This window comes from Passer montanus, unplaced genomic scaffold (genome assembly GCF_014805655.1).
Source record: "Passer montanus isolate IOZ18808 unplaced genomic scaffold, ASM1480565v1 scaffold193, whole genome shotgun sequence".
NCBI classification, from domain to species: domain Eukaryota; kingdom Metazoa; phylum Chordata; class Aves; order Passeriformes; family Passeridae; genus Passer; species Passer montanus.
In genome coordinates this window covers 435,667-458,978 of record NW_024366514.1, presented here as the reverse complement: position 1 = coordinate 458,978, position 23,312 = coordinate 435,667, and the positions used below count along the sequence as shown (strand labels likewise).

The 23,312-nt window shown below is 41.4% G+C and overlaps 2 protein-coding genes across 4 annotated transcripts in view; one reads left to right on the top strand and one right to left on the bottom strand.

The window, feature by feature from the left end:
- Positions 1–6: 6 nt before the first annotated feature.
- LIMS2 (LIM zinc finger domain containing 2) overlaps positions 7–23,312 on the top strand; it is a 44,761-nt gene continuing 21,455 nt past the window's right edge. The window contains exons 1-4 of one of the 3 annotated variants that reach the window (XM_039706523.1): positions 7–78; positions 13,329–13,488; positions 14,380–14,446; positions 14,752–14,872. In XM_039706523.1, coding sequence (XP_039562457.1) covers positions 68–78; positions 13,329–13,488; positions 14,380–14,446; positions 14,752–14,872 — 359 coding nt within the window. In that variant the 5' untranslated portion in view covers positions 7–67. Of the gene's footprint in view, positions 79–5,610; positions 5,753–13,328; positions 13,489–14,379; positions 14,447–14,751; positions 14,873–23,312 lie in introns of those variants that run through there. The other 2 variants (XM_039706522.1, XM_039706521.1) reach the window with 2 other exon arrangements.
- Positions 14,879–22,593, bottom strand: GPR17 (G protein-coupled receptor 17). The gene is made up of 2 exons (XM_039706524.1): positions 22,161–22,593; positions 14,879–17,661 (listed from the first exon to the last, which is right to left on the bottom strand). The coding sequence occupies exon 2, from the start codon at positions 17,628–17,630 to the stop codon at positions 16,599–16,601; it is 1,032 nt and encodes a 343-aa protein (XP_039562458.1). The 5' UTR covers positions 17,631–17,661; positions 22,161–22,593; the 3' UTR covers positions 14,879–16,598.

Sequence of the window (23,312 nt, the reverse complement as noted above, 5' to 3'; positions counted from 1 at the left end):
GAGCCGCGCGTCCCGCCCCGCAGCCCCTCGGCCGCAGCCCCTCGGCCGCAGCGCGGGGTTCGCCGCCATGACGGGCAGGTGAGGCCGGGCACACGGGGGCCGGGCGGGGGTCTGGGCCGTGCCCGCCTTCACCGCCCTGGGCCGGCCGTGACGTGTCGGGAGCAGCTCCTCCTGGCCCCGGGTAGCGCCACGGGGGCCTGCGGGAAGGGTCGGGGGAGAAGGCGCTGCTGCTGTGAGGCCTGGGCGGAGCGGGGCCGCTGCGCTGTGCCTGAGCCCTGCCCGGGGGCACAGCGGAGGCAGAGCCGGGCGGGCAGCTGTCCGTGTGGGCTGCGCTTGCCCACGGCCGGGCTCGGTGGCAGCCTGGCCCGGTGTGCCCGCAGCGCTGCCCTTCTCGCTGATCTGCCCGCAGCCCCTCTGCCCACAGAGCCACTGCCCTCTTCTCCGAGTTAACATGTTCCGGGAGCTGTTTAAAGCTGGAGCTTGATTCTCCTCTCGTGCTATCTGACAGTGGAGAACGCTGCAAAGCGACTTAATTGACAGCTGTAAATGAGAATAGGAGCGGGGCATTTTGTGAGGGTTTGCACAAGTGCTGTAATGTCACTTTTGTGTCTCGTCTGTAAAATAAAACCCAGACGTTATAAGCAGTTTGTGAAAATAAGCTTGCTTTTGTGAAATGTTTTGGAGATGAGAAGCATGAAGACGTAATACTACAATTAGCTAGGTGCCCTTTTTAGGACACTCATCCTTGTGAGTCCTCCTATACTGTAGTTCTGAAGGATTGTTCTTTGTGATTAGGAATACTGAGATGGATTTAGAGCACTTTGTGTATAAATATGCACTTTCCTTTTGTAATTCACTTTCCTTTTGTGTTTTTAGGACACTCATCCTTGTGAGTCCTCCTATGTTACTGTAGTTATGAAGGATTGTTCTTTTTGATTAGGAATACTGAGATGGATTTAGAGCACTTTGTGTATAAATATGCACTTTCCTTTTGTATCAAGTCTTGGTGTTTGTATTATGCAGCTTTTTCTGATCAAAGTGGATCCTGATTAGTGGCTTGTTGGGTGTGAGAACCTGCTGAATAACTGTGTATGCTCATCTATGATTTGGGAATGTATTAATTTTGGTCTCTGTGATGACAAATTTATGCTCTTGGGTGATTATACGTGCTCAAAACTCTTCTGGGTTTTGCATCATGTCTTTGATGGTCCCTTTTTTATTCTTCTGATATGTGAAACAGGTGTGTATTTACAAGTTTACGTTCATTTTCTTACAGCTAGAGGAAGACTCAGGAGCCTTAAATGTTCACAGGTCATGGGTACCCATCCAGCTCTTAAATGGAGAAAGGATGGGGAGGACTTGGAAAGAACTGTGGCTGTATGAATGCAGCTGATTTTTTTGTTCAGAACTGTGGCATGATACTGTTTAGAATGACAGGCTTACCTGTGGTGAAGGCACTCAGGAGGACAGTGGGAAGTGGCTGGACAGTAATCTTTGACTTCTCTCCATGCTTCCTCTGAAACTTGCCTGTCAAAGTGTAACACTATTCATTGGAAGCTCTGTTATGAAGCATGAGCCTGGGTGCACAATTCCAGGGTAGCTGAGACACTGCAAAGTGTGTGGTTCAAAGTGATGCAGGACTTCAGTTCCCTTTTCCTTGTTTTCCCTTCAGAGGGCTGTTCAAATGAGCAGGCCTTGGCTTTAGCTTGTGAAAAGTGAACATGGGTGTTATTTAATGTTTTCAGAACTGTTTGCCCTGGGAAGTTTGTCAGCTGTGAACATTTATTTCTAAAGTTCTGTCTGTCATTCCCAGGACAGGACAATTTACTGAAGTTGTTTGTCACAGCTGGCTGTTCCCTTGTTAATAGTATAATCATTTAGGGTGGTGGTTTCCCAGCAAAGCTTTACCTTGTCTGTGCACGTTGCACTGCTCAGCACCTTGCCTGGCCAATCCCATTGACAAGCACCGTGTTCAGTGTTGTTTTCCAGGCTGGGACAGACTCCTATGGCATTGCAAAGAATTCAGCATTGAGAATGTTCTTCCTTAGATCCAGCTACAGGTCACACTGCTGAGTGGTACCCAGATGTTGTTCCCTGTTTGTTGTCTGGGAGTTCTTCAAGTCCGCTGACATTATGTAGTCAGATGTTCTCCAGCTTTTGGGACGTGGGATTTTCAGGGTTCTGGGAGGAGATGAACTGCTTCACAGCTGAGCATCCCCACAGTATCCATCAGTGGGAACCTTCCTGAGCCAGGAACAGGACATAAATGTCCCTTTGGTGTTGACACAGGGAATGATTGTATTGTTTTACGGTGTTCTAAAGTGAAGAACACTGGAAAACATGAAGTGCTGAAACAGTATTCTTTTTCACTTCATCCTTCTTAAAAAATAGAAATATGAAAGGGCTCTCTTCTAGATACTCTGATTACAGATGCATCATTATTATTATTAAAATACATGAAAAATAACTCAATTTTCATTGTGTTCTGTTTCATTTGGCTGCAGAGGCATCTCCTGAATTAAAAAAAACCTGCAGTGATTTGATGTATTGATTTTTAGCATTAGGGAAAAATATAAGTCCAGGAAAAAGAAGTGCATGTCTTTCTTTTTTGTGTACTGATAGTAAAAAAATTACTAAAATTAGGTGACTATCTAGCAAATGAAATGTAAATCTTAAACATATCACTAGTTACATTTTTACAGTGTGAGGATTGTGTTTTGCTAGAGAAAACTGATGACTAGATAATTGGATTTTAGAAATAGTATTTGTGACTGCCAGGTCTGGGCTGGGCTATTGGGGAAATAGAGGAGGAGAACCACCTCCCTGACCTGCTGGCCACACTCTTTAGTTTTATGAGGTTACATGTTGCTTTAACTACATTTAAAAACTAATTCTGTATAAGAGATAGTGTATTAGATGTAAGAACAGTATATTTCTAAGCATTCTTTCTGTGATTTTCAGTGTTGATAAATACAGTTGGTGTGATTTTTTGAGCATTTAGAAGTTAACTATGGTACTTCCTTAACAATAAATAAGGGAAGACTGCTTCTAGAATTGTATTTGATGTATTTAGTCCATCTGTTTGTTTTGACTTTTGCCTATTTGAGGATAGTTGGAGTTTGGGGTGAGGTTGATTAATTTTGTTTGGTTAGCTGGATTTTGTTGTTTTATTTTTCTTTGTCTTCGTGATGGGCTTATTCCTAAGAAAGAGGATCTGTGAACGACCAGCGAGCAAAACATTGTCAAATGCCCAAAGTAGAAACTAAACAAGAATGGAAGAGGGTTTTCTTTAAGACTTTGCTGCTGTGATGTTGATTACAAAACTCAAAGGTGAAATATGCTTGGGCTCTCTTGTATTGCCTTTAGAAATTGACCTAATACAAACCCAAGAAAAAATATTTCCCAAGTGCATGTTTCAGAGCATAATTATCTTCATAAGAAATTTTTGTTATCACTAAGTCAAATTTGGATCTGGATACGCCTATGTACTTCCTGTAGTCAACAAAAGAAGAGCAGCTGCATTTACAGATATGCTTATTGATTGTTCCTAATCCAGTGAAGGTAAGAAATAACAGTATATTATTTTCAATTAGGCTAGTTAGTTAAATACTTTTTTAATTCAGTAGAGAGCTGCTGCTGCTTTCCATGAAGCAGTTGCAAGTAAAATGGGTTGAAAGAGGAGGGAGTATAAAGGACAGTATTACAAAAGGTTCTTGGCACTGAGTAGACAGTACCTGCATTAAATAAGAGTTGTTTTATTTCTCTGAGTTAGAAGCAGCCATTTCTGCTCTTCTGGGTTGAAAATGTGATTTTAATCTTAATCTTTCAATCTAAATTTGCTCTTTGTTGCTCTCTAGATAGGAAGGTCCCTAGTCTGTTCTGGGGCCATAGAGGTCCTTCTCTGAGGAAGAACCTGAATGCCTGAAAGAAGTCTGGCTGCTTTCTTCTCTGCTTTGGCCCAGAAAGTAACCACCTGCAAAAGTTTGGCATCAACCCTGTCTCTTAAAAGCAACCTAGCAAGAGGGAAAGAAAAAACAAACCCATGCATTTTCACTCTATGTGTAAGGTGGCAAGAGAGGAGTGAGTGAGTGGGTGAGCTTGTGTTGAGAAATGGGAAGACAGGATGTTTGCTATTGAGATTTTGGTTGGTTTTTTTTTTTTTTTTCTTTAATTCCTTCATCTTCCCTTTTGAAGAAGACAGTCATGGTTTCTATGCAAGAGTGATTATTTGAAAACCAATAGAATCATGTCATATGAGTCAGGTAAAATCTTAAGTGTTTGAGAGAGAAGGAGGGGTTTTGTCAGATTGCTTAAGGATAAGGGAGATTATTGTTGCGGCGATTTAATATTTTGGTTTTTGCTGGAAGTAAAAAGGTGATTTACTCTTACATTTTAAAAATTATTTATTGCTCTAAAATTTCAAAAGTCAGCAGAGACACCCAGTATGGATGACATTTTTCCTTGTTCCATTTGTATTCTAAAATAGAAATGGATAAACTACACTACAGTCTGTAAGAAATGGTAGTGACAGATTGTTGTCATGTCAGGAGCTGAAACTCCCAAGGAAATAGGGAGTGCATTGTAGATTTTAAGGCTGCTGATTTGTGAGTTTAGTAGTATTTTGTTGTTTATTCATGCCTGTTCTAGTGGGCCCCAGTAAACCCTTCTGTTTTTCTTTAAGTGTCAGAAGAGATTCCTGCTTGTTAATATTAGTTTAAAACTCATGAAGTCATCAATCCTCTCATTTTTTTCCTCTGTAGCTTGCCAAGCTGTATTTCATGCTCATGCTACAAAAATCCTTTCTTTTTCTTTTTCGTTTCCCTTTCCCCTTTCTGCCCCTCTACTCTCTTCCCCCTTCCCTCCCCTCCCCTCCCTTTTTTTTTTTTTAATTTACTAGAATGTAATTTGTTAGTAATGACTCTTAGGATATTTTTCATGGTGATGCTTGAAGGCAGAGAGCTCTGGAGCCTGGAATGCCAAGTATGTTCTTCCTCCCTGCTTCCTGACCTCTGCTGTGTGCGACTTCTGTGGGCTGCCATGAGTCCAGAGAGCAGAAGTCTTTGCAACCTTGTTTCTTGGAATTTGCTTTGTCCAAGTGGAAGGAACAGCTCTGTTGTTTACAGTATCTTAGGACGTGGTGTAGTGCAGCAGCCTGCAGGGAAGCACTTGGAGATGCCAGGGTCAGATACTGATCTGCAGTAAACTATAGTGTTTGCTATCAAGAGCTCTAGTAATCTGCTTTGCCTTTCTCCATTTCTCTGGGCTTTGATCAGAAAGTTTTCTTGATTTAAGTGTCTTAATTATGTGAAAACTTGGGATTTGGTTTTTTTTATCACAGTTGTAACATTTATACAGATGCATTCTGCAAGGCTAGGAAAGAATGAGGTGCTGATGTAGCCCCTAGTGTGCTGCATTAAGTAGATAATTCCTAGTGGAATAGAGGAAAGAGGCTGTCAGATCTTTAAGAATATGGCAGACAGGCAGTGCTTGATGGGGTGTCTGTGCATCCTGCTTCAGCCCTTCTGGAATGTAAACGCAACAGCCCAAAGGAAGGTGACTCACTGAGTGCCGGTGCTGCCCTGTTGCTCCCGGTGTGTCCCTGCATTCCCTGCAGAGGGGCCCTGGGTGCCATGGCCGGCCTGAGGCTCCGGGGGCTGGCAGCCTCCAAGCTGTACCAGCGCCGGCAGGATCGGCTGAGTGCCACAGGGTCACTGCTGGCCAGCAGGACACACACGGCAGCTGGGACTCGTGGGTATGTCTCCAGGATGAAGGGAATGGCGTTGTTAAAGCATTTTCCAGGATTTGATAGATTTTCACTTCTGGTGGTGGGGCTGCTTTATTTAAAGTGAGAATTGTTGGCACAGAGCCAGAGGGGATGAGGTCGGTTTGTTTTTGTTTTCAAGTAGATTAAGAACGAAAGGACTTTCCTGATGAGAAAGCTTTCAGTTTTTAACAATAACAGGAAAGCAACAATGGAGAACCTTTCCCATTTCAAGCTGTGTGCTAGACTGTTCAGAACCAGCATTAGTGCTTGTGCTGGTTGTGCATGGCCTGGTTTTTGGTAGCGGGGCGCCACAGAAGTGGCTTCTGTGAGAGCTGAGAAGCTTCCACCATGTCCAGCAGAGCCAGTCCCTGATGGCTCTGAAGATGGACATGGCCAAGGCTGGGCCAGTTAGAGTTATTGGTAATGCCTCTGTGGTAACATATTGAAGAAGAAAATCAAAACAGAGTGGGGCACTGATTTTTCTTAGCCAGAGAAGAGAAGGAGGTGAGAACACATGAGGGAAACAACATGGAGACCAAGGTCAGTGGAGAAGGAGAGAGAGAAGGGGCTCCAGGTCCTGGAGCTGAGATTCCACTGCAGGCTGTGGTGAGGACCTTGGTGAAGCAGCTGTGCCCCTACAACCCATGGGGATCCACAGGGGATGCAGAGATCCACCCACAGCCCATGGGCATCCACGGGGGATGCAGAGATTCACTCACAGGCTATGAGGGTCCATGGGGGATGCTTGATATGATCATTGCTTTTTCCAGGCTTCACATTAAAATTTTACTCCTGAATTTTTATTAGTTAATTTTGTGCAGGAGGTAAATTGTGGTAATGGCCCAGCCTTATTCCCAATGGTTACAGCTGTGAGCAGCAGGTGAGCAGCATTGACAGCAATGAGCCATGGAGTGCCCAGGGCACTGACCAACCACCAAAGGGAGCAGAGGGCACACAGGGGCAGAGCATCAACAGGAGGGAATAAAAGGCTGGCCTAAAGAACAGGAAGGACAGATGCTTGCAGCCTTCTGGGGTGGTATGATATTACTGTGTATGGGCAGACCCCTGAAGCCTTCTGATGAGGTAAGGCATTACTCTGGATGGGTTGAAGCTTTCTGAAATTGTGTGGTGACACTGTGTATTGTGGTCTTCTCAACTGCAATATATGCTGTGGCAGTAAATTAGCAGGAGTTAAATCAAACTTAGTTTCTTGCCTTTTGGGAAGAAACCTGCTGTGATCTGCAGCAGAAATATGGAGCCTGAAATCTGCATCACTGGAGAGAGCAGTGGGCATCCAGAAGAGGTGATTTTCTTTTTCTAGCAATCAGTTCTGAATTTGAGACTTTTCTTAGCAGGAAGTACACCTGATGCTTACCTGGATGTGAGGAATTATGAAGCCAATGAGTTTGGCTTCTCATATGAATTGTGCATCCCCCACTAAAACCCTCCTTTTACTGCTCTTTTCCTTTTAACCAATAACTCTTAGTTAGTTGGTAAATTTTTCATTTTTCCCACAAGAAGCTGTGGGTGTGAATGTATGAGAATTTAATGAGGAGGGGAGCTAACAAGGTGGTGAAGGAAATGGTGATGCAATTGAGTTGACATAATGCTGTTCAGGAAGAGTGAGGAGCATGGAAGAGGCCTGTGAGAGGAAGGAAAAGCTCTGAAAAAGCAGATGTACAGGTAAACTGAGTATGTTTTTCACATCATAGTTCTTGAAGCAAAGTAAGCATACAGCCAATATATTTTGGTTTTGTTGAGCAGGTCACAGTGCTGACAATTTCAATCCCTTTGAGATGTTTCTCTCCTGAATTATTATATTATATCCATGGGTTTTGTGCTAGTGATAACTTTTGGTTCTCCTTCCTGATAGGCCTTGATGGTTTATGTCCTTTCTTCAGGCAAAGGAGAGTAATCCAACAGTAGTGCTGCTGCTAGTTGGTGGTAATTGGTGAATGAATGTGGGGAGTGATCAGTGTTAGTGCTGGTAAACAAACATCACACTTAAGCTCCTTTGAGACAGTGGAAGTGGAGAAAAACTGAATGTGTGTTAGGAGTTATTTCTCAAATAGACATTCTGGATGAAGTGGTATATGAAGTGGTAAAAGAATGGTTTTCCTTTATGAGAGGAATAATTGATTTAAAACCTGTACATTTTTTTATGTTGTTGATATTTGCCTGGGCTGAGTGAACACTGCTAGCTGCATGTCTGTGTAAGACACTGGTCATCATTTACTGGCAATAAGTATGTCTTGGTGTTGAGAGGGACTCCCAAGTGTCAATGGCATAGGACTTTTTTCTGTTTGAACACCAAGAGACTTTTGCTGCTGGTCTCAAAAGTCTGCCTGATTGCAGCTTCATGCAGGTCAACCATACAGACCTTGTACTCTGGCCTCAGCTGCAATATGTACCTTTTTTTTTTAACCCCTCCAGTTTCTACTCAATTGCAAATTGCTGCTGGTGGTAGGCCCAAGGAGAGATTGGTTTTTTCCATATTGTGACCATAAGTTGCATTTGTATGTTTTTCTTAATTTTGGTTATGCCTGTGTTCTAAATAAGAAAGAAAAATTATTATTTCATGGAAAGTTTGGGGGCTGCATGATCAAGGAAGATATATTGAAAGAAACACTATTCATTTCTAACTTAGTCAGTGAAAAAATATTTAACATGAACTGAAACTTCCATGCAAGCATAAGGAGAAATGCTGAAAATGTTAAGCTGTGCATATAGTTTATTAAATGCACAACAAATCATGTATTAAACAAATGAAAAACATTTTTTCCAACATTTTATGACGAGTTTAATAACCATACCAAAGAAGTTAATTCACTTTGGGAAAGTTGTCCAGATAAGTCAATTGCAGCGAAGAGATTTGTGGAATGATAAGGGTAGTTGGGGGCTGGTTTTCAGCACTAGTTCATGAACTGACACCCTTCCTCTTTCTTTTGTCTTTGCATTAGTCATCATCTGTGAAATTAATCATAAGGTCTGGTATTGTCCCAGCAGATTTCATTTGTATCTTTGTCGACATTGAGGACTTTAAGTTACTGATTCTCAGCTGTGCTGTGGGGGTGGGAGCCAGCCCCTCTCCTGGAGTGCTCTCATCTTTGCCTTGGCTGCTGATGTCTGTGACACAAACAAGTGGTGATAGCTCTTCCAGTTTATCATATCTGTCTGTGCATATGTGCTAGAAATGTAATCAGATTGTGATATTTTCTGTATACACTTGCTGCTACTGGTAGACCAGAATGAGCAGAAAACACATTTTTAGAGATCCCAGCATAGGTTTTGCTCTCTGCTGAGGTTTGGATAATGCCATGGGTTCTTGTATCTCAAAGTATTGTCTAGCTTTCTTTTTGTAGGATCTGCAAGGTTTTGGGTCACTGTTGAAGCAATTCTTCATTCAGCATTGTGATGAAGAAGAACTCTATGCGACACAAAAACCAAAAAGCTTTTGAAACCAGTTAAAGAACTTTTTTTGACTGGGCTTTTCTGACAGAAGCACTCCTCATTCCTGCAGTTCCTTTCCTTCTGAGGCAAAATCTGAGACCCTTCTCCCAATTGTCCAGTTGTCTGGTTCATTTTGTCTTGTAGCCACATTTAAGATAATGAAATCTGCAAGTGTGATGGTGAAGGCTTGAGCTCCTCTTCTAATGTCTTAGCAGTGGAATTATTATATTTGCTTCTTTTGCTTTAACCTGTCATCAGTGATAGATCCCTGTGAACAAATGTTTTCAAACAGAGGTAATATTGACTTCAGTGATAGAAGGAGGTAAAAGACTTTCAAATATTCCAGTAGTGTTTGTACCTGTGGCACAGAATGGGTCTCCTAGATACTGTATACTTCTTTTAAAGAAGGATTTTTTCTTTCTCTCTCTCTTTTTTTTTTTAATTTTTCTTTTAATTTTTTTTAATTTTTCTTTCATTTCTTTCGAAGGCTTGAGCTCCTCTTCTAATGTCTTAGCAGTGGAATTATTATATTTGCTTCTTTTGCTTTAACCTGTCATCAGTGATAGATCCCTGTGAACAAATGTTTTCAAACAGAGGTAATATTGACTTCAGTGATAGAAGGAGGTAAAAGACTTTCAAATATTCCAGTAGTGTTTGTACCTGTGGCACAGAATGGGTCTCCTAGATACTGTATACTTCTTTTAAAGAAGGATTTTTTCTTTCTCTCTCTCTTTTTTTTTCTTTTTTTTAAATTTTTCTTTCATTAGAGACCTATGCTGGTACTTTAGAGTAAATACTTCTGAGAATTCAAAGCAAGGGAAACCTAGTTATAATGGTAAAAATATAATTTCTGTAAATCAGGTACTTTGTCAAAGATAATCTGTTAAAGATGCAGCACATAATAATGAAAGATTTGGGAAAGCATTGTTTCAACGCTGGTATTTTTTGGGTTTGTGCAGGACAGGATAACTTCAGGATGCTGATCTCATCGTGTTTTAACAGCCTTTCCTGTCTTTGTGTCACCAGCTTATTGTTAAAACAGAGGAAGATTCTTTATTTTACTGAATAGCAAAAAGTCAATGAGCAAACAGAATAGAAGAAGCACTTTATATTGGGGACTGTCCTTTGTGGGAAAGATTTGGGTGTAGATATTTGAGTGACACAGCAAGTCAAACTTTTCAAAAGGATGGTTATGGTGTTACTCTTCCTTTCCCTATGCTGCCAGCAGAAGTGCTTTTGCAGCAGTGTAGTAAACTGAACCATAAAATTGCTGTGAATTATCAAGGTGCTCCCTCTTCCTTCCAGCTTTGGCTAATTTTAACCTTAAGCTAGTTGAAAAAATGCTTGGTTTTGTATAAACAAGAGGGCATGCAGGGGTGTGTACTCAGAGGAAATTAAGAAATTGGCAAATGTTTAAGTAAAACCTTTGAATAAATGCAAAGTCATATCTTCAGGGCAATGCTGAAGTGGCAGATTGTAGCTTGAGTGCAAAACAATAAAATGTCTTAAGTGAAAACGGATGCAGAGTTAAAAATGGAAAACAAGCAAGGATGCAAATCCTCTTGGTGTGGATTGTCAAGGAGCCATAGCTGCTGCTTTGAATTACAGGAGGTACATTGGTAGGAGCTGATGTGGTTCACTTGACTCCTGTACTCTGGCTCTGCCCAGAAGTTTCAGCTGAGGCAGAGAACTGAGGTTTTTCTGTTTGTTTGTTGGTTTTTTTTTTCTTTTCCTTTTTTTTTTTGTTTTTTTTTTTTTACTGGTTCTTTCATTTATATTTTCCTGGACTAATAGTTTCTCTCATCTGCATGAGTCACACTTACTAGCTCATTTCTGGGGACAGCTCAGATTGTATCATGATCATCTTTCTTATGCCTTTGGGGAAATCTTGTCAGCAGCAGCATCAACATCAGGGGAGTCCCTGTGTCATCATTATTTCTGTTACCAAGACAACAGTGGGACTTGTGTGGGAATCTCTCCTGGGGTGCCTGGTGTGCAGGGTCACAGCTGCCCTGCATTTCAGTGCCTGGTGTGCAGGGTCACAGCTGCAGTGCATTTCATGCAGGAACGTGGCTGTGCAGGTTGCAGGCTTGAGTTGTTGTGAAATGCTGTTGTGGAGGTGACTGCTCTAGCAGAGTTCACCCTGCATGTTGATACTGGCACTGGTGGGTCCCTCTGGATTAAGAAAAAAAGAAAGAAAATTAAGGTTTTTTAAAATGTTGACTTCATGTTTATAAAGGAAAAACACCAACAAACACAAGATGGTGCTTTGCTGTTAGTGTCTAATGTGTAATACTTGCTGGTTTGCCTGGTTTTTTTCCTAGAGGAGATTTTTCACTATGATGACATCAGTCGTTATTAATCTTGGCTGTTGGCTAGCTCAAGTCCTGGAATTTAGGGACTGAATTTTTCAACGGGGAAAAAATACTTGAAGGGAAGATTATATTTTCAAGTCCTGGTACAGATTTGTGTGGTAACTGGAAGAGTGGTGACTGAAAACCAAGCTGATTAGGTGTTGGCTTTGCTGCAAACACTGATGTTTTTGTGCTATTCCCTTGGTACTCTGTTAGGATAAAAAATATTTCTTTAACCTATGATCTCTACTTTATGAAATTACAGGATTTCCTCTTGTCCCTAATTCCAGTAGTGTCTGTTTTTTAAATGTATCCTTTGTACTGCAAGAAGGAAACAAGTTGTACCAAATTTTTTGCTAAATTGGTACTCCATTCTTGAAACTATTGTGGTCTGTCTTGGTTTTTTCCTCCCTTGGAATTGCAGCATAGAAAGTGGTTTTACTGAGGGGTGGCTCTAGGTCACAGCTTAGGATGTGCCCTAATTGTCCCCTCTGCAGAGGAGAGACACTTGGCTGAGCTGATCCAGCTGGAGTCAGGGCTGGTTGTGGTGCCTCAGGAATGTGAGGCTGCTCCCTGCTCATTCCAGCTGTGCTCAGGGCACAAAGCCCTGGAATACTGACACTGGCCTGGTTTTGGATGCATCTGCTCCCTTAAAAGCTTCTTGAATTACTGTTCTCCATGAGGAGGTGGGGAAAGTAGCGTGTTGGGTTATTGAGTAATATTAAGAGTGGAAAATCAGTTCAGAGTAACTTTGAATCTAAAAAGAAAGAAAAAAGCCTTGTAAAGCAAGCTGTATGTCATTTTATGCATACATTACCTACCTCAGGAAAAGTACTGTACAAGTAGTTTGGAGATTTTTTTTAACATGGTAGCAATTTTTTATACTTCTGCCTATAAAACTGCAGTCTTTCCAATAATGGAATTCAAAAGGTGTCCAGAAGGCAGAAAACAATTTTTCTATAACCAAAGGTGTAATAATATTGAGATTTTATACTCTTGGATAGCCTGGTGGTTAAAAGAAAGATCACACTGCAACAAGAAACTGAGATGTACCTGATAATTTTTCCCTCCTGGTTTTTGCATGTGATATACATTTTAAAACTACATTAACTTACATTAGCATGCTGGCAAGCATGAAAACTTTATGGAGGAGGTTAGGGTGATTCCTTATTTTAGGGTAGATCGAGGAAATGTTATGTGATTTTTACGTGTGGCTTGGGGAGGGGTTTTTAGCCTCATGTTTAGAGGAAATGAAGCTGAGGCGTTGGTCATGCCAGCTAGAGGGACTTCTCCCTGCCCATAGCTTTGTAACCCTTTGACAGTTTGAGCTAATTTGTCAGGAGGACAGGGGTCTGTAGAGGGGGGAAATGGTTTGTTACTGCTGACAGTGAAGGGGAGAGTGCAGTGGGATATCAGTGCTTATTACACATCAGAAAATCCATATCCTGAGACCAGAAGGCCCAAGAAGTCAGGATCATTGGGTTTGCTGCTCTCCAAACTGCTAGTTTGTGAAAAATTGTGAGTATTTGCTATGAGCCATTAGCAGGATGATGTAATGAGGTGAAATTTTGGTGAAGTAGCCAAAAGTGTGCAATATGTATATCTGCTACTTGACCTCATCTGCCACATGCGAGTTGTCAGAACCTTATTTCTAACTGATGTCAATGACTCATTGATCTTTTTGTTTTTCATGTAAAAGGGAATTTAAAGCAGCTGGAATGTTGTGTTTGTAAATGTTCTTGCTCTTGTCTTTGTTGCAGTAATATGTCTGATGCTCTGGCGAACGCCGTGTGCGAGCGCTGCCAGGCGCGGTTCGACCCCGCCGAGAGGATTGTGAACAGCAATGGGGAGCTCTACCACGAGAGCTGCTTTGTTTGTGCTCAGTGCTTCCGGCAGTTCCCAGAGGGACTCTTCTATGAGGTGAGTTCTCAGGCTGGGTGGAAGAGAAGAGAAAGAGCTCTGGTAAAATGCAAGGAATTCTCAGCTTTCCTGCGTGGTTGATTTCTTAGCCCTAAATATTTGTCGCCATTTTTTTAAGGAGCTTCCAACTTAACTTCCCTTTTTCTCTTCTCACATATTCCTTTGGTAATAGCAAAAGCTGCTCTTTGGGTAAGACACATTCCGAAAAGAAAATAAAAAGTGTTTTGTTAATCATCAAAGAATCACAGAATGGTTTGGGTTGGAAGGGACCTTACAAATCATCATGCCGGGCCATTTTCCACTGGACCAGGTTGCTCAAAGCACTGTCCAACCTGGCCTTAATATTTATTAAACAGAATATTTATTTATTTTTATTAGACAAAAGTGATTTTTTGTCTTTATTTTTAGACCTGTTGTACTGAACTGTTCCAGTTGGGCAACTCAAATAAGTGAACCCATTTAAAAGCTAGGTTGAGGTTTTTTTACAGAATATGCACAAGCACATATATTGATTAACACATTGGTTTAAACTTGCTGTATTTTATTTTGACACGGGTTTTAACCTTGTGTAGAAAGAGTAGTCATTTTGAACTAAACTAAAGCAAAAATGAAATTAAAGGCAACTATAACAAAAGGATTGGGGTATTCTTCAGGTTTTTTACCATCTTGTAGCAGCATTGCTATTAATGCAGCTGTGCAAATTCAATATGAGGCTGGAGCCATTTGTGGGTATTTCTTTAATGAGAACCTTTAGGAGTTGAAAAACAGGTATGTAGGGGGCTAGAACTGACCTTGACTAAATGGTCATATCAATGGAAAATCATGCTGCACTGTCAGGATGTAAAAGTAGTTCAATTGTTCATGAGGACTCCTCTCTTGTTTTGTTTGCAGTTTGAAGGTAGGAAGTACTGTGAGCATGACTTCCAGATGCTGTTTGCTCCTTGCTGTGGGGAATGTGGTAAGTGGCAAATATCAACAGCAGGGCTTTCCAGCTGCAGGGCTGTGCAAAGCTTGCAGTGTTGCTGGGACATGCAGCCTTGGGCTGGGGTTGTTGGGGTTGTTTTAAGGAGTCAGGAGCTCTGGGTGAGAACAAAGTGTGATACTGGCAGTGATTTTGGGTTATCCTGGTTGTGGGAATAATTTGGGGTTTTTTTCAAAATTAGACTGTAATAGTAATTTTGGAATTAAAGTGGAAGGACTGTGAAGGACAGTAGATTTTGATAAGACTGTTTTCTGCATGCATCTCATGCTTTCCTCTTGCAGGCGAGTTCATTACTGGGCGTGTTATCAAGGCAATGAACAACAACTGGCACCCAGAATGCTTCCGCTGTGAGCTTTGCGACGTAACCCTTGCTGACCTGGGTTTTGTGAAGAATGCTGGCAGGTAAGAGGGAGCAGGGGGTCAGAAAGTTGTATCAGTGTGTTATTGATACAGCTCTGAGATGCTGAGGGTGGTCAGTTAGTTTAGGAATAACTTGTTGAGAAGTTCTTCATCCAATGAAACGTGTTCTTGTTTCCAACAAGAAACTCAAATTTTAGTGGCTAGTGAATGTGTTTTGGAAAAGAAAGATTTCAGGCAGAAGGCTGCCTAATAAGTGAGAAAAAGGGATTATATGATCTCAGGTAGGTTGTTTATCAAGTAAGCTGCAGGAAATCAAGATGTAGCAAAAGGCTGAAAGAATAACACAATGATTACAGCAAAGTCTTTTCAGCCTGTGATTCCACTGGTCTTCGGAAATCATTCATTTTAAATGCAGAAATACAAAATGAATCCTAGAGGTTGATTAATGCATTTAATTCAGAAATAAGAAATAAAAATACAAAAGAAAGCTAATAAAAACATACCATTATAAGAAAGTAAAACAATCCAGCAGTTAGCAGACAGTGTTGCACAGTTCAGAGTTAACTTTCAGCTTTCATATGTTATGAGCAAAGCCTAGCAGTTACCTAGAGTTTATATTTTCACTGACTAAATGCTGAAGGAGGGAAGAAAAGGTCATATGCTTGCATCTGTCCAGCAGGGAGTCCTCTCAAGTCCCTCTTATTTTTCATACTGCATGCAACCTCTGTGCCTTAGTTTTTTGAGCTGGGCATAATTGATTTTCTTTTGGCATCTCATCTTGCTAGAATGGGCTGTTGGAATAGCATTGAGGTGTTTTGGGGAAGCAGTCAGGATAAAAGCAGTTCAAGCAATATAAAGTATGTTTAATTTTGTAATTTGTGTACCAAATCTCAAATGGTAAGGAGCTCATTCCCAAAGCATAGCAGACAGATAGGTGTGTGTATCTCTATAACAATATATTTCACCTGTCACATGACTTCCTATAATATTTACATGCATAGCATTGAAGCAGTCTGCTAGTAAATATTATTGGAAACTCGTGTGTTCTTTTTTTCCCTTTTCATTGTACCAGGCATATTTTGCTGGATGCAATTTACATCAGTGAGAATAAAAATAATCTCTACGTATCCATAGTGAAGGAATAGTCTTGCTAGATAAGTCACAAAAACTGTAAAGCATCCTAAAGCTAGGAATCTTTTCTGTCTTAATTCCTGTCCAGGCTGGGTTTATTCCTTCATTCTGATCTTTTTTTTTTTCTTGCCACCATTTAGTGCCAATTTTCTCTGTGTTACATGTAAACACTTTGAATTCAGAAACTTGAACAAAATATGCAAATGTGGAGGTTTTTTCATCAGACAGGTCTCTCTCAGAAGTGGATCTCTACTGCTGGCACAATGTGAAATTTTAAATAAGGCTGTAAGCATTGTGCAGAGTGCTTTGGGAATTCAATTATTTGAAAAAAATTAAATACATGGGTCCATTTCCCTCACTGTCCCCTTCCCTATTCCTAAGTGCTCAGCCCTCAGTTGCACTCCTTGGAAACCAGAAGAACTGTCCTTCTGTTTGCAGTTTCAGCAATACAAACACACGTGTTCTCTATGGTCGAGGGGTTCTTGTTAATAGCAGCCCCATAAAAACAACAGAACTTCCCTTCTCAGGATGAGTTTGACTCTTCTTGGACTGTCTTGCTGCACATTTGTGCTCTCAGCTGATTTTGGTGGAAGAGAGTGTTCTTAAGACGAAGAACTGACACTGACAAGAGTCATGTTCACAGTTCAGATTTAGCACTTAGTGAGCTTTCATTTGTCTTACCCTCGTATGTTTGAGGCAACGTTATGGTCTTTTTAATGCAAAACAGATTGCACAAAGCCTCACGGAATTTCTCAGCTACAAAAAAATACATGATGGGGTCGAAGGCCCCGTTGAGGCTGGTGAGGCAGGAGGTGATGCGGTTGCTGAGGGCCAGGAGACGTTGCGTCTCACAGGAAGCTTTGGCCCCGTTGTAATGCAGAATATAAATGTACCGATTGACGTGGTAAGGTACAAAGCAAATGAGAAAGATCATCAGGACCATGATGATCATTTTGACAGCTTTTTCCTTCAGGTGTTTCTCGACTCTGTTCCCACTCTTCAGGCTCTGGATGATGAGTAAGTAGCAAGTCACAGTGGTCACAAAGGGGAAGGTGAATGCCACTGCCAGGGACACAAGGGCGTGGCGTGAGGCCTTTTCTCTGTAGAGCTGCAGGCAGACAGTTGTGTTTTTCATCTGGACCGTCTGCACACTGAGCAGCAGAGGTGCCATGGCCACCCCAACGATGACCCACAGAAAGACACATGTCAGGTGAGCGTAGCAGGACCTGCGGAGCTTGATGGACTTCACCGGGTGCACGATGGCCAGGAACCGGTCAACGCTGATGCACATCAGGAAGTAGATACTGGCATACATGTTGAGGTAAAAAAGGAAGCCTGTGAGTCTGCATGGGATCTCCCCAAATGGCCAGTGGTTACCAGAAAAATGGTACACCAGCCGGGTGGGGAGTACCAGCACAAAGAACAGGTCAGCCACAGCAAGATGCATCAGGAAAATGTTGGCGGGTGTGCCAGACTTTTGGTCCCGGATGAAAAGCCAAAGAGCCAGGGCATTGCCAACAAAAGCCAGGATGAAGTCCAGCAAGTAGAAGGTGGCAAAAATCATGTTTTCAAGGTGTGTCTCTTTGCCACATTGCTCTGATGTTTCCAAACTGAAATTTGATTGATTTGAGCAGTTGAAGAGCAGACTTGAAGCTGCAGGCCCATTCATTTTTCCCCGCAGTTCTGAAGAAGAAAAAGCCCTAAATGTGAAAAAATTAAGACATTATGTTACAGAAGAGCCTGGATTTGTGCAAAACAAACAAACAAAAAAAAACCCAACAAAAAGACTGAAAAACCCACACATGAAAGTCAGCAATGTTTGCTAGCATCAGTGTTTGGTATGACAGGTCAGTCTGAATTGAAACGTTATATTAGAATTCTGAATACTCTCTGCTCAGCTGGGTTCACCAGAGCAGTAATTCTCATGGAAGGAACCCCAATGAAGAGCTGATGATGAGTTTGTCTCCAGCCTGTGCTGAGGCCAGTTGTATAACCAGGTAGTGAGATGCTTTTGTGTCTGGTTAAGAGGAGCAGGAGTGAGTTCTGTATATCTAACTGGAAAGTATTTGCCATGCTTCAGTTTGAAAGCCTGATTCAGGACTGAGGAGTTCCTGATAAGTCAGCTTTTCTGAGCACAGGTATCTGTTGTATGGTGATCTAGCTTAGAATATGTCTTGTTTTTAAAAGAGATAAAAGGTCAGATATTGCTGTTATTAAAAAAAAACCCCACAAACATAGGGTTCCTGAAAATCTTTGAGTGTTATTTTAGTTTAAAGACCTGTGTTTAAGGCAAATACACCTAGTTCCAATATAGGAGGAAACTTTTCAGATGGATAGCAACATCTCTTTTGACACTGAATTGACCCAGGGAAGATTTGAAATAATGCCCATGCTGTCAGTCACCTCTCAAAGTGTCATCCTTCCCTGCAGCTTTTATCTTCCACCACAGCTCTCTCTTTTCCTGACTCAAAAGCCTGAGGTCTACACCTGCTTATCCAGGGCCTTTTCCAAGTAGAAGCTTAGCAAAACTGGTCTTAGCTTTGCCAGTCTCTGTTTGCAATGTCCTGAACAGAATCAACAAGAAGTGTGATAGGGTTTTCTGAGCACCTGCCCACATTGCTTGCCTGTGGGTATAGGTGGTATGGAAAAGCAGGTGGTCTGAAATTCCAGCATTGTCTCTATTACTTTGATTCCTCAGAAGTGTTACAGTCTGTTCATCAGTAACTCCATTTTGCTCACCCTTACATTTTGTACTGACTGACCATTTCTCCATAGTATTCAATGTATCTTTAAATACATCCATTGTGCACTGCATCCAGCTGCCCAGCAGAACTCATTGTTCAGATGCCTACAAATATTGGGATCATAGAGAACTGAAATGGGATTAAAGACCAACAAATATATTGGAAAATGTAAGAAAATTCCAAGGTAATTTAGTATCTTCAGTTTGGCTGCCGTTACTTTCAGGTGAACAGAAAACTGGAATATCTGGAGAGTAATGTGCTGGGTCACTGCTGTTTGGTTCACAGTTGAAGAGACAAAGTGAACAGTAGGGAGACTGGATGAAATTCAGAAAATTGGAAGCTCTTCCTGTGGCCACAGAGGGCCCTCCTTACTTCATGCATTGCCTGGATACCCTTCTGGGTTTGAGTATTTATGGCAAGTTGCTGTCTTGCCATTACTTGCAATTGCACATGCAAAGAAGACTGTACAGCCTTTTTGTTCTTATCTGTAAAAATACTTGTGAAATTGTGCTTTTACATACAAAAGCAAAACACCCTGCTGAATTTTTTTGTGTGTGTGAAGGTCGCAAGTTTACAGAGGAGACCACAATTTTTTATGTTATGCATTTGTCCGTTACAAAGTAAAACCTGCAAGTATTCTTGAACCCAAGAGTTTAAAATCTGTATGGGGTAGTAACATTGACTCATATGCTTGTCCTCCCTGGATGGAATTGTTTTAAATATGTATTTTTCTGCTGAATAGAAAAAAGAAACGCAGAGAGACAAAGTGAACAGTAGGGAGACTGGATGAAATTCAGAAAATTGGAAGTTCTTCCTGTGGCCACAGAGGGCCCTTCTTACTTCATACATTGCCTGGATACCCTTCTGGGTTTGAGTATTTATGGCAAGTTGCTGTCTTGCCATTACTTGCAATTGCACATGCAAAGAAGACTGTACAGCCTTTTTGTTCTTATCTGTAAAAATACTTGTGAAATTGTGCTTTTACATACAAAAGCAAAACACCCTGCTGAATTTTTTTGTGTGTGAAGGTCACAATTTACAGAGGAGAACACAATTTTTTGTTTATATTATGCATTTGTCCCTTACAAAGTAAAACCTGCAAGTATTCTTGAACCCAAGAGTTTAAAGTCTGTATGGGGTAGTAATGTTGACTCACATACTTGTCCTCCCTGGATGGAATTGATTTAAATACGTATTTTTTCTGTTGGATACAAAACAAAAACACATGAGACCATGCCTTTTTACTGGCTGTTAATTTATGATGGTACTTATCACCTCATGTTCTAGCTGTTAACACATTTTTTTTCGTGTCAGGCCCATTGCTTAATTATACTTTTCATCTGCAATATACGTATTTTTTCTGTTGGATACAAAACAAAAACACATGAGACCATGCCTTTTTACTGGCTGTTAATTTATGATGGTGCTTATCACCTCATGTTCTAGCTGTTAACCTTTTTTTTTTCATGTCTGCCCATTGTTTAATTATGCTTTTCATCAGCAAAAAGTGTAAATCAGGTGATCTTTGTGTACACACCTGCCAGGGATAGTCTTATGGCTAAATGTTGCTCTGTCCATGGCTGTGACACCTGAGCAAGCAGTAAATGCTGGCTTGGAGCAGCTGAAGTAGCAGAAACCAGGGTTGTCTGATAGAACAGACTGGGGTGGCTTTTGTCTTAGTGATAATGCTTTAAATCAGTTCCCAAAGTGAAGGAGTAAGCAGACTTTTCCCTGTTTACAAGCTAATTATTAGGGGTTTAACAGCATGATACACTGAACCGATTCATTTGAGTTGATTTCCTAAGGCAGATCTTGGAAATTCAGATTCAGCTGCATGTCAGTGCCAGACTTACAATAGGCAAGGCTCCAAAGTTGAGAGCTTTATCCTCACTGATGACAGCATTGAGTCTGCTGTGGATTTCTATACAGACATGCTTTCAGTGCAAAATGCTGTGGGTTGGAGTAGGAAGGAGAATGTCAGATCAATCTGGAAGTCCAGTGTGTCAGTGTCAGGAAGAGAGAGGCTTAGAACTAATGATAAAATTGAAATAGATTCAGTCTTTGCAAATTATGGCCTTCATAGGATAGCTGCTGTTATCTAATCTAAGGTTTTTTTGTAATTCTAGTTATTGGGTGAAAATAGTGGTGTAGCACTTGAGTAGGTTCAGAAAAAAAGCCAACATGTCACTAGAATAAATTGTTTGGCTTATTTTTAGACTTTACATGTTTTCAACAAAATTCTACAGCTTTAGAAAAGTAAAAATTCTCTGACAGTGTGTTCTCTAGAAGGTGTTAAAAGCCTTTGCAATTCCACTCCTATTCTCCTTGGGTTTATCCTATAAATTTAAAATAAATGTGCTTAGTTTTTATTGGTTTTTTTTATTATTATTTTTTACAGACAAATCACTGGGATTCCCATAATCTGTATAAATGTAAGAGCAAACTAGAAACCTTCACAAATGACCTATAGTGTGTAGTCTGTGTTAAGCTGTATGGTGCAAGAGGCTTTTATTCCACACACAGAAAACTCCTTTAGGAGTCTGGCTCATTATCCAATAATTTCTGCTTGGACTGCACTCTTGATGTTGTGTGAATATTTAGTGATTTATGTATTGCTGAACAGAGCACTGTTCTGGAATGAGCCATTATCCCAGGCCTCCCAGGGCTGAGCTAAAATGGGGATGTCACTGCTCATTTGAAATACATGCATGCACACTGACCATATTTCATGCCCTGTTTCTCTTCTGCTCAGAAACAAGCAAAGAACAATCCACAAGGCTGGCAGTATGGACATAATGCAGTCACTCTTTCAGCAGATGCTCTGTCATTAATGAAAGAACTAGCAGGAGAAAACTTTAGCTTGTTGTACACAGTTACCTGGCTAGTTTGGAGCTTTTGTTTGCCCACTGACCTGTATGTTAGGGTTTGAGGCAGGTCAGAAATTCCTTTTCTTCCTCTCAGAGCAGTTTCTGGTATGATTATACTGGTTTGTGTGTTTTTGTGATTATGACTTTAGTATCTTGTCAAATGAGTGTCTCCTCTCTTTCACTCAAAGTACCTTTCATTAGAAATAGTCCGTTTCTGACTGAAGTTTTTCTGCTGAAAATCACTCTCTGCTGAGCCTGTATTTCAGCTGAAATACTTGGTAATTGTGAGCATCAAAGCAGTGTAAGAGCACTAGACATACCATACAACTGGCACAAATGGATATACATTAGGTACAAAAGTTTGAAAACCTTTTTTGTTTTGAAGGAGTGTCATAAAAGTGAGGAAATTATTCTTTGAAGTTCAGAAAATGCAGCCTGTTCTTAGATTCAGACATTTCCATTATATTCATCTGCCTCAGTATGTGTTCTGCTCCTCATTGGCACCAGCTAAAACTAATGCCTTCAGGAAAACTCCTAAAAAAAACCCACAGCTCCTAAAGCTCCTACTAACAAAAGTTGGTCTCTTACCTCTTTACAGTGCCGTCCTGTGGGTGAAGTGTAGGGTCCTTTTGGGGAATATCTCAAACTCCTTCTGATGACAGCAAACTAGGTAGAAACAGCAGAGCAAACAAGATGATTCCAAGAGAGTGCAGAGTTGCTGAGAGCAGAGAGGGGAGCCCCTCTATATAGTGTCCTCCTCGCTCTGATAGCACATTATCAGCTCAGTCACACAGCAGAGCAGGGGAGAGGACACCCCAGCTCTGAGGAGCAGTCTTCATCCCAGCTGAGCTCTTGGCACTGGGGCTGCTGCTGTAGATATGAGTATCCTGCATGAATATGCCAGTGTTCATGGTGCTCACTGAAGGCTGCTACTGAACCTCCAGCCCTAAACACAGGGTCCTTGGAGTCCCCTGATTATTTTAGGAGGGTGGAGAGATGCATTGTTTGGGGGAAATCTAGTATTAACAGACACAACAGGACACTTCAGAATGGGATAATTCCATGATGGTGGGAAGGAGGAGGCGGGGGAGAGGGTTAGGGAGAGGGGAGGCTGCTATGGTAACAGCTTAGCCTGTCCAGCACTTCCCTTGGCTTCCAAAAGAGAGGGTCTGTGGGAGGGCAGAGGGTTTGTGAGTGGGGAGGGGGTTGATAATGGTTTATCAGTGCAAATGGCTGAAGGCATCTCATTCAGCTGAATGAGAGGGGTCTCTTTCAGGACTCTTGCTTCGGGGTCCCCATGTCCAGCCCTGTATAATTACTTTGCATTTGACAGTGCTGAGTAAAATTGATGCCTTTATGCTGAGATGAGCACAGCTGTGTGTTCCCTCATAATGGGGTGCTGTCTGCTTTTTCTGGACTCTGTCTGGGCCGACAGTGCTTCCAGCCCTGGGCAGAGACACTTGCTGACAGAAGGACTCAGATTTGGAGAAAATAATAATGATACTTAGCACTTAGACAGGCACCTGCCAGCTGAGAGTCATAAATGTTTGAGGCCTCACAACAACATGTGTTGTATTCTTATCCTCATTTCACAGACCTAAGGGTAAATAATTCATCAGGGCAGAATTTTGGAAGGGGCCCTGTGAAGAACCTGCTACTTAATCCATACCACTGCTCTTTCCATTTGAACTTTTTCTTTTGACTTGTGTGTTTTGAGAATGACCTGTAAATCTCAGTGAC

What these genes read in the sequence shown, in the direction of transcription:
- GPR17 (XM_039706524.1), bottom strand. Translation starts at nt 17,630, where the DNA reads ATGAATGGGCCTGCAGCTTCAAGTCTGCTCTTCAACTGCTCAAATCAA.